We start from the raw sequence: 11132 nt of genomic DNA, 5'->3' as shown, positions 1-11132 counted from the left end.
AATATACTCATTGAGAGAAAATATTCTAATACTCACGAGGATAATGAGTGAGTTTAAACTACAAAAATACCTAACAGAGGTAGGTCAAAGAAAATTAATACTAAATTTTTAAAATGATGATAAATTTGTTTTTTCTTAAATATATAAAGTTCAAAGTATGAAATTATTTTCCTAAAGTAAATTATAAATTTTTTTAGTAATAAGGTTTTTAATCTATATGACCTAATTTTATTAGGATTAGATGGAATCTTTTTATTTTTTTAATAAAATATTTATGTAATGAGAGTGATGTCTGTAGTGAATTTATTGACAATATGTATATAACAATAAATAGACTAATTTACCCAAGAGAAAAAATATTTGAAAACTAATGTGGAAAATAAAAAGTTATGAACCCATGAGTCATAAGTTAGAAAAAGAAAAACTTTTGTAACATTACCAATAACAAGTGAAAGAAACCCTCGTCATGGGTAGAAGAATTGAAACACTGACTTTGTGATGATTAACACCACAATCACCAGGACTTTCTGAAGAAAAAATCATTTCAAATTCTCATTCTTCAAATAGTTACAAACCAAAAGAACACGATGAATCCCTATTACGACGTAGAGAAGCTAAGAGACGAAGTGATCTACCTCCACTCTCTCTGGCACCAAGGTCCTCCACAACCCCCCATAACCACCACCACCACCGCTACTCACTTTCCTCAGCCCCAATACACGAGCCACGATCTCCGTCATCACTATCCTGCACCTGCCCGCACCGGATCATCCCTCCGGGTCCCATCCACCTCTTTCAAGAAGAAGAAGAATAAGAAGAAGCAAAAGGGTCGTGATAGGGATAACTCCGCTCGACCCGATCCGGAATGGCCATGTCCTGTTCGACACGACCCGGATCCATCCACCGGTTGGGCCAAGCCAAAGACCGGTCCAGCCCCTTCGTCTGAGGTGCCTCAGCAAGAAAAGGAAAGGCTTGCGGCAGTGCAAATGCAGCAGAAAGCGTGCAAAGCTGTGAAGGAGTTTCTTTCTAATTGGGATAATGATGATGATGGTGATGGTGACGGTGACGGTGATGATGAAGATAATGATGATGATGGGGTATGGGAAGAGATTCGGGAGTTCTTTGTGGGATTGTTCTTGGAGGACGATGAACTCAGAGGGTACTACCAGAGGTGTTTTGAAAGTGGAGAGTTTTGCTGCTTGGTGTGCGGGGCAATTGGGAAGAAGAATCATAAGAGGTTTAAGGACTGTGTTGCGCTTATTCAGCATTCTATGTCCATTTTGAGGACGTTGAAGAGAGGGGTTCACAGGGGCTTTGGTATGGCACTATGCAAGGTTTTGGGTTGGGATGCTGATCGGCTTCCTACCATTGTGATGAAAGGGCAGCCTCTTGGGCTGGAGACGAGTACGCCTGCTGAGGCAGAGGTAATAGTTTGGTCAAGATTTTCTTTAGGACAAAACATAGAAGCAGTTTTTAAGGTGTTTTTAGTGACGTGTTCTCCTAAGACCTATCAAGTTTTTAGTCAAGATTTTGGGGTGAATTAGGTGTGTTTTTATTTAGGACAAACTTAGACACAGTTTGTAGAGATGTTCTTACTCCTATGATCTATCAGGATTTTAGTCAAAAATTTGAGGTGAATTTGGGGTGTTTTTATGTAGGACAAACTTAGACACAGTTTTTAGGGATGTTCTTCCTCCTATAAGCTATCAGGGTTTTAGTCAAGATTTTGAGGTGAATTTGGGGTGTTTTTATTTAGGACACTCTTAGACACAGCTTTTGGAGATGATCTGCCTCCTATGACCTCTCAGGGTTTTAGTCAAGATTTTGAATTTGGGGTGTTTTTATTTTGGACAAACTTAGACACAGTTTTTAGAGATGTTTTCAGGGTTTTGATCAAGATTTTGAATTGAATTTGGGTTGTTTTATTCAGGACTAAATATAGATGGCGTTTTTAACGTGTTATGTGTTATTCTTCTATTGGAGTTTTAATTTTGAGGTGACTTTAGGGTGTTTTTATTTACACAACGCTTAGATGCGTTTTTAAGGTGTTTTTGATGATGTTTTCTGAATAGAGTTTTTGTGAGGGTTTTGAGGTGAATTTGAAATGTTTTTGTTTGGACAAAGCTTAGATGTACTTTTAAGATATTTTGTTGTTGATTTAATAACTTTTGTTGTCATTTAATGCAGATCTTTGTTATAAGGATAACTAAGGTGGAATTTGTAGCTTTAGCACTAAAAGTGTTTAAAGAACTACATTTATGATTTGTGAATTTGTTTATGATTTTGTTGAACTAGGATCCCTTTTTTGATAGTTTTTGTCCCAATTATATCATTATTTTGCATTATTTTGGGTTTAATTAATTTTTATTTCTGTATCTTCTCTTTTAACTTGACCATGTCATGTTATTTACCAACATGAGAGAATTCAAATTCACGATTTTGTAAGTGCATAAATTAATTGGTTTGGTGTGAAGTTGCAACATTGTAGGGTGAGCCTAATTTGAATAACTTGGTTAGTGATGGTGATGGAAAAGATGGTTCCCAGTCCTACGAATCAGATGATAAAGCTGTGTCTTTGGAGCATGGTGGTATGCAAGTTGAGGAGGAGCCAACAAAAGGCATTGATCAGAGTACTAATAATGTTAGTCTGTTTCTAAGTATGAGCTTTAGCCTTTTCAAGGGAAAAAGAAAAGCTTCAAGACATTGTTTGTAAACTCTCTTTTGACGCTTCTGTTCTATTTGCAATGTTCTTCCAAGGAAAGGGATCAAGATGAACATAAATTGGATATTGGAGTGCAAAATGGAGGTGGAGCAATATATGAGGTAAGACATTATTGCCTTTTTCTGATTATAAATGCTAAACAGAGACTTACATTACTCACTTAAATTAATAATTGATTTTTACTTTTAAAAGGTAGTTTAACTTTTAAAATTAAACTCGTCACAATACAATTACTAATGCACATAATTGATTATAAATATATACTAAATGTTGGAACTCCCACATCGACTAGAGATAAGGTTAATTTAAAGTATATATATGGATGCAAACCTCATCTTACAAGCCGGTTTTGTGGGGTTGAGTTAGATTTAAAGTCCATTTTTTAACACTAAATATTTTTTTTATCATAACAAACTATATATTATTATTGGTTGTGGATATGTACTCAATTATATCATGGATTTATTACCAGTTTTTCATATCTGGATATAGTTTGGATTTTCTTTTTCCATGAGAATTTCTGAAAGAGAAAAACAAGTAAAAAAAAACATAAATTAATTTTTCTATATTACGTACAAGTTTATTATAAGGGTTCTGCAAGACTAGGATGTGGAATGTGCTCTTCTTATATATTAGGATTTTCTTCGTAAGCTTTAAATTTGCATTGAGATACTCCCACTGATATTGTCAAACTTGAGGATTGGAAGAAGGTAAAGATCATAACTCAAAGAGCAAAACTAGACACAATTTTTAGAGATGTTCTCCTATGACCAATCAGGGTTTTAGTCATGATTTAAAGTGAATTTGGGGTGTTTTATTTAGGACAGACAAACAGTTTTTAGAGATGTTCTCCTATGACTTATCAGGGTTTTAGTCAATATTTTGAAGTGAATTTGGGGTGTTTTCTTCAGGACTAAACAAACATATAAGTGGTTTTTAATGTGTTTTTTGTTATTTTAATTTTGAGGTGAATTTAGGGTGTTTTATTTAAGCAACATTTAGATGCATTTTTTGAGGTGTTTTTGATGATGTTCTCTGAATAGAGTTGTTGTGGAGATTTTGAAGTGTTTATGTTTGGACAAAGCTTAGATATACTTTGTTAGAATGTAATAAGCTGTTACGTATTTGTAGGGAATTAACCGTTACATAATCTAAGAAATTAGGATGATTGATTCGTTATTATTTGGTGTTTTTATTATAATAGATTTTGCATTATACTATAAATACATTCTATGTGGTCTGCATTAGACACATAATGCATTCAGAACACATGCAATTCTATATACTTATTAAAGTATTTATCTGTTGTTTGGATTGTTGACATTTAATGCATATCTTTGTTCTAAGGATAACTAAGGTTGACTTTGTAGCTTGAGCACTAAAAGTTTTTAAAGAACTACATTCAAGATAACTAAGGTTTAAAGGATAACTAGGGTTGAATTTGTTGAATTAGGATCCCTTTTTGATGGTGTTTGTCCTAACGAGAGAGCAACAAAGCAATTCTAGCATTACTTGGCTTTATTTGTGGGTTTAATTAATTTTGCTTTTTGCATCATGTCTTTTAACTTGACCATGTCATGTTATATACCAACATGAGAGAAATCAAATTCATGATTTTGTAAATAATAAATTAATTGGTTTGGTGTGGAGTTTCAACATTACAGGGTGAGCCTAATTTGAATAACGTTGTTAATGATGGTGATGGAAAAGATGGTTCCCAGTCCTACATTACTCTGTGGGACACTTCAGTTTGCATGCCAACATGTTATATAGGAAAAAGTTGCTGCTTTGATGTTGTCATTTGATTACTGTATGTTAAGAATTTAAATCTGCATTATATGAGAATTCATTAGAAAACCAGTTTTCTACCATTAAGTCTAAAAATAGTCAATAAACTAGGGTATAGAAATAGTTGAAGCTCCAAATTTTTTCATGCTGCAGGGTGGAACCTAGGTATAAAGTTGAAGATCATGGAAAGTATTTTTGCTGTAAATCAAGTGATAAAGCTGTATCATAGAGGCTCTGTGATTAGCAAGCTGAGACTCATTTGCAAGGAGTTGATCAGATTGTTAACTGTTATTTTAATGAGTTAGTAGAAGGGTTAGGGTCTCTTTGGACTATTTTCTCCATGAAAGCTTATAAGGAAGAAAAATATCAAGAGAAAATGATATGGACTTCTCCACTAGTTAAAATTAATTTATAAAAATTGGGAAATTTTAAAGAAGTTACGTGCGAATGTTTTCCAAAAAACCATATATGACAAATGGTTTTAATCAAACCAAAACTGTCATATATCGACAATATGTTACAATAGTTAGTGATATATCATAAATTAATAATTGATTTTTACTTTGAAAAAGTAGTTTAACTTTGAAAATTAAACAGATCCAACTACTGATGCATAAAATTGGTTAAAAATGTTCTAAATATTTTTTCTTTTGTGGTGATAGAGGATTATTTCTTGACTCTGTACAAGAAGAATTTACGGAGTCTTTGACATTTAAAGAAAATGAAGGTAGGAACATCTTGGAGTATAATTATATCATAGTTTTAGACATAAAATATTTGTAAATTTCTTTAAATTTTTTAGTTTTTATTTTATGGTTTGGGTTTAGGCTTTCTTTCAGGATTTTCTAAACTTTTATGATCTTTACAATATGGAGACCAAAACCTATGTGTAGACACTTTTAGTTATATATTGAATTTGATTTTTATCAAAAGAGAGGATTATTTTGGTTCTTGTTTTAGAACCTAGGTTCTTATTAAATATTAACATTTTATTAAAGATTAACATTTTTGTAGTTATTTTTCCTTTAACTTATTAATATGTTAGATTGTGATATTATTTTATTCCTGTTTAATTTGACATACTAACCTTTCTTGAATTGGATGATATAATTGGATAGTATCATTTTGGTATGTAGAGCAAGATTCTCATTTAAATTTTTTATTCTATTTTATCTTTTAATTATATGAAGAAAATCTTAAAATTCTTTAATGTTTAATCCTATCTTATGTTTTATTATCTATCATATTAAGAAAACTCTAAAATTCTTGAATATTTGATCTTATCTTTATATCTAATTTTTTTATCATATAAAGAAAATCGTAAAATTCTTGAATGTTTTATCTTATTTTTCTATCATAGGAAGAAAACCCAAAATGTTTGAATATTGTGTTTTAAATTCTTATTTTAAAATTCTTAAATAACATTTTGGTATATTATTTGTTCGTTGTCTTTTTTTCATTTTAAATTGAGAAATTCTGCATTTAATTCATAGAAATTATATTTTTTTTTTGTGTATTCTGTCCAAATAATTAATGTAAGTGTAATCACATTGTTTTACATGAGTTTGGGTGTTTGAATTGCAATTTTTTTTTAAAATTAGTGGATCCAAATAAAAAGAAAAGGAAAAGAAATGGTCTAAAAGCAAAATGAAAATTAGAGTTTAAAACAATTATTGAAGTTGCACTAATTACTTGTTGGTTGTCTGATAAATTGATTTGCATTCAGTCTTTTCTTAGAGTTTCTTTGCTAATCACAAAAAAGAATTTGAGCTGGTGAGGTCTTAATTATTATTGTTATTTTGTTTTTACACCTTTCTTACATAGTCTAACAATTTTGAACAATACGATTAATATTGTGCAGTGGAATGTTTAGCGTTCAGACAATAATAATGAGAGGGGTGAATTGGTTTTAGGTTAAAAATATATAGTTTTTAGAAGGACTTTCGTTTTTAAAAATTAACTTCACGGAACAAAAAAAATTACTTTAAATAAGAACAAGTAAATAAAGGAGTATAAGGGAGAAAAACTTGCATAGGTGATTTTTATACGATTAAAAGATCTTATGTTCAGTTGTTAATCTCGATAGAGTTAAGGATAGAAAACAAGAACTTACAATCATAGAGAATAAAGTTAAGGATAAAAAACAATTCCTTCTACACACAAAGGATGGACAACACCTCCTTTGACACACAACTCTTAAACTTCTACCACACAACTCTTAAACTTCTAAATGAAAAGTTTTTTTTAAATTAAAATTAGCTTTAAAGAAACTATATATAGACCCTTAACCATTATTTAAAAATTAGGTAAGAAAACTGAAAAGTTTTTTTGCAACCATCATTGATAATCGATTATCAGAAGTGATAATCAATTATTTCAGAAACTATTTCAAAAATTATTTTCTCTCTTGGATAATCAATTGTCATAAGTGGTAATCAATTATTCAAGGACTTTTGGGAAAATCCATAATGATCTGTGATAATCGATTATCATTATGACAATTGATTATCTTAGGAGATTTGTATGAAAAATAAAACTTTCCTAACTGCTTTTGGGTTCTATCTATTGACTCTTGGTCTACTGATTTTAAATAAAATACACAAATTGCAATACATTAACAACTAAATTCTGAAGTCTTCAATGTATCTCTTGAATCCAAACATTCTTTAAATCTTCATCACTTCTCCATGAATCATCATCATCAAAATTATTTATTGAAGTTGTTAAGACAAGATCGTCTAGAGACTAGATCGTCTAAGCAACTCAGCGTTTGAAGTTTAATAAAAAAAGCATTAAACAAAATATCTCTTTTAATGAAAGTCTGTTTTAAATAAATAAGGTCTAAAAGAAAAATATTTTGGAACATCCTTTATAGAAGAAATCAACCTTATAACAACGTTTTTCAAACTATATTGTCTGATGGACAAAGCTTTATGAACAACATCTATGAAAAGAAAATGTCTCTCATAGTTAATAATCTAATAGACGATATGAGCAACAAACAACAACATCTAAACGCCTAAACAAACAACATCTTACAAACTAGCGTTTTATGAACAAAAGTATCTATCTCATGATAACGTTGAAGCTTAAATTTATTCAAAATAGTGTTAACTCAAGTAAGTGTCTTATGAAATGCACCATCTAACATATGACCACCAAACGTTGCATATTTTAAAATAGCTTTCGAAAAAGAATATAATGTTTATACCATTTGATGACCATATTTGTTGTATATTTTACCAAACGATGCATTTATTAATGATATGACAAATGTTAAAATATTTTGAACACATAATACGACCTAACGCTTATCAACGTTCAGAATATTTAATGCATGTACGATAAAGTGCTTTGATGTTTGTATACGTTGTTCTTGATATTTGTGCAGACATTGAAGCAAAAAGATATGATCAAAATCATTACATCAAAGAAAAAGACATTGAGAGATATGAAGAACATTCTGAAAATGTTTCCCATGAAATCTTCTACTCTGTCACATCGTACAAGTTATGTTTGATAAAGGCTATGACAAAACATTGTATCTCTACAAAGTAGACATGAGTTTGACTTCTCACCTAAATGCTATCTGCTCTACATGAAATGAATATCTCTATCTAACGGTCATCTTCAAGAAAAGCTATAAATAGACAGAAGCTTGAAGAGAAGATAAGAAGGAGAACATAGATAACTTGTGAATGCTCAAACAAGCTTACTATGCTCATACATTGTCTGAAGCTAATATTTTCAAGGAAAGAAAATCCTTAGCAAATTTTCATATTTCTTTGTATTGTTTCTATCCTCTCTTTGAGAGTTATCAATCTGTATTTACTCATAACACTAATTGTGTTTTACATTCTGAAGAAAATTAAAACACTTGGTATTTAGCTCAATTGAGTTAAATAGTCTAGACATGTTGTCTAGAGACGAGCCAGAAGTGATTCAAATACTTGTGTTGGAAGCTCCTTCAAGCTAGTTAATAAAGATACTTTGATGAAAATGATGAAGGCATAGAAGCATGAAGAATAGGAGGTTGAAGTGGTTTGATGAATGGGTAATTGAGGCATCCTAAAAGGAGGTTCTGGCAACCTTGAAGGAAAAGGTAGAAGAATCACATGACTCAAATCATAGGTTAAACAGTCAATAAGGACTCCAAACAGACTAGCCAAGACAATAAATCATAGCTGGAAAGGAAAACAAAAAGAATTAGAAGCCTACTTGTTGAAGACTTCTAAGAGGTGCTTGTTTCTTGTACTACAAGGTTTTGTTTGTAGCATTTGAACAATAGCTTTTGGACCACTTCTAGGCACTTAATTGGAGTCTTTACATCACTCTTGAGGTGTTCTTGATGAGGAATAACATCTAGAAGCCCAACTCCAGCCAACAAACACACAAAACAACAAGGAAATATAATAAATAGATTAGGAATAACCCAAACAACAAGCAAACAGTGGAGTATGGAATGAAGTATCACCACTTGAACATAGTAAATGATGGAATTAAACTGAAATAAGGACTTGATATTGTTCCCAACATGTAAACGAAACTATAGAAAAACATTTCACTCAAATCGGAGTTGAAATGCATAAGATATCACACAAACAAGCTGGATGCAAAATTCACATCTAGGCTGAGCGAAAACTGTGAGTGTTGACGAACCAAAGAAAAAGGCTTTCTACCTAGCATGCTTCCTTAAAAATGACCAAACTTAAGGCTTTAGATACCACATGATATGGAACAACATGCCTAGATAGAAATAAGCCTAAGAACTAAACAAGAACAATTAAGAAATGAAATTAAAAGACTAAAAATGTAAGAGAGAAAGGAGAGGAAACTTATGAATGGGAAGGCATGCCACTTGAAAGGATCCAAGATAAATGCCAAGGAGGATCGCCACTTGTTCTTCACAAGATAAGATCTAAAATTAGACTAAGTGACAAAATTCTATCTCAAATAAGTAATGCAATTGAATGCAAAACACTATTTATATTCAAATTTGAAGGTGTTCAAGGTGTATGTACAAAGGAGACCTTATGTTGCTTATAGTAGTAGGAGATGAAGTAGATGGAGGAAACTAAAGGATGTGGGACTTGGAGGCCTTCAAGTCTGGATATAAGCTACCTAAATAAGTCCTACATTTCTTAATTCTACAACCTCCTAAGGGTATATAAGCTACCTAACTAGTCTAAAGATCAAAACTAAAACTATACATGAGTTAACTTGTAATACAAGCAACTAAAAGGAGAAGAGACTTATTTATTCTTCTTTCTTTTAAGTCCAAGTTATGTGAAGTTCCACATTGCTTAAACCTTAAAGAAAAGAAGAATATATAAGCTTCTTCACAACCAAACAAAGAGAAAGAAACTAGAAACTAGAATAGACAAAATACAAGCCTAAGAAAACATATGCTAATTCTTTTAATGCTTCTTATCACTTTGAAAACTCTTCATTCTTGCCTTATTTATGATCATATCAGGTGTTCCACACATACAAAAACTAGCCCAATCCTTGTATTGGGTAGGTATGAAGAAGGTTGTGATTGAGTTCGTGACAACATGTATGATATGCCAACAACAAAAATATCTTGCATCTTCCCCACAAGGGTTATTATAACCTTTACCTATGCCATAGGCTATATACATCCATATTCTGCTAAAGCTATTGCGAAGATTTTGTGAAAAAGATAGTCAATCTCCATGGCATTCCTTCATCACTAGTTAGTTATATGGACCCAACTTTCCTAACGCTATGTTCACTCGGTGGATAACACTGTTCAAGAGAAATAGCGACGACTGATTTGTGAATAAATTCGTGTTCGTTTCCCGTAATTTGAGACGATGGAATTGGAGGGATTTGCAAGATACATGGGTTTTCAAATCTTCGCTCAAGTGCTAAGATTTGCGATGATTTTAATTAAAATGTCATGTTTGTCCTCCTTCATTTATGAAATACCATGTATAAAATAACTTGTACATGAAGAATGACGGGTGAAGACAAAGACAACAGTGATTGAAGAGGAGGAATGAAATTAATTTTAGCATGGTGTATTTGGTTACAGAAGATGAGTATTTGGTTCCCCTTCAACAAGGAAAATTGAATACTAGTGTATTCGTTTCCAGGATTGGGTATTCGATTCCCCTTGGTGATGCATCACATGCGTATCCGGTTCCACACCTGGTGTAGCTCCCTCCCCTTCCTCGTCCTGCACCTGCTTAATGAAACACCAACACAATGCTGTCTGGTTTCATGGTCGCACTCATGGACGAGTTCCTTACGCCGACAATGAAACATGACGCATCTCGTGTGCAAAGAGAACTGGTAAACCCACTCAAAAACCCATCCAAAAAAGACCACAACGATACACAACACACCCTTTATATCATTTCTTTCTCTCTCAACACAACTGGTTTTTCCTCTCCACAACCACTTTCCTAAGCATGCATTATTTTTATTTTCTCTCTCTATCTCTATTTCCTCGGTGCAACAACAACACTACTACTGTCATATGGATCGAGGCGGCAGTATCTGACTGACGATCACATTGATGAGAAGCGAAATTTGAGCTGTCGATTTCGTGTTCAAGTTTTGGATATGTGAGGATGAAGTCTTGGTCAGTTGATTA

At 32.2% G+C, this 11132-nt stretch overlaps 1 protein-coding gene across 5 annotated transcripts; it reads left to right on the top strand.

Moving 5' to 3' along the window:
- The first annotated feature begins 427 nt into the window (after nt 1-427).
- Nucleotides 428-5441, top strand: LOC124841128 (uncharacterized). Of its 5 annotated transcripts, none has more exons than XM_088099113.1 (4): nt 429-1424; nt 2489-2657; nt 2758-2823; nt 4664-4946. In XM_088099113.1, the coding sequence occupies exons 1-3, from the start codon at nt 588-590 to the stop codon at nt 2772-2774; spliced, it is 1023 nt and encodes a 340-aa protein (XP_087955239.1). In that variant the 5' UTR covers nt 429-587; the 3' UTR covers nt 2775-2823; nt 4664-4946. The 5 variants fall into 5 exon arrangements, with proteins under 5 accessions (XP_087955241.1, XP_087955239.1, XP_087955238.1 ...); XM_088099112.1 differs by lacking the exon at nt 4664-4946 and adding an exon at nt 5173-5441 and having other exon boundaries at nt 430-1424; nt 2489-2641; XM_088099114.1 differs by having other exon boundaries at nt 430-1424; nt 2489-2641; nt 2763-2823.
- The last annotated feature ends 5691 nt before the right edge of the window (nt 5442-11132 follow it).

The sequence above is a fragment of the Vigna umbellata genome, chromosome 9 (genome assembly GCF_029865625.1).
Source record: "Vigna umbellata cultivar VRB3 chromosome 9, Vumbellata_1.0, whole genome shotgun sequence".
NCBI lineage: Eukaryota > Viridiplantae > Streptophyta > Magnoliopsida > Fabales > Fabaceae > Vigna > Vigna umbellata.
Note: the sequence above shows the minus strand (reverse complement) of the source record. Positions and strands in the feature narration are given on the sequence as shown.

Bases quoted from the DNA above. Each gene is read 5' to 3' on its own strand.
- LOC124841128 (XM_088099112.1), top strand. From the start codon at position 588: ATGAATCCCTATTACGACGTAGAGAAGCTAAGAGACGAAGTGATCTAC. The intron at 1,425-2,488 runs GTAATAGTTTGG...GCAACATTGTAG, and splicing joins GTACGCCTGCTGAGGCAGAG to GGTGAGCCTAATTTGAATAA. The intron at 2,642-2,757 runs GTTAGTCTGTTT...TGTTCTTCCAAG, and splicing joins TTGATCAGAGTACTAATAAT to GAAAGGGATCAAGATGAACA.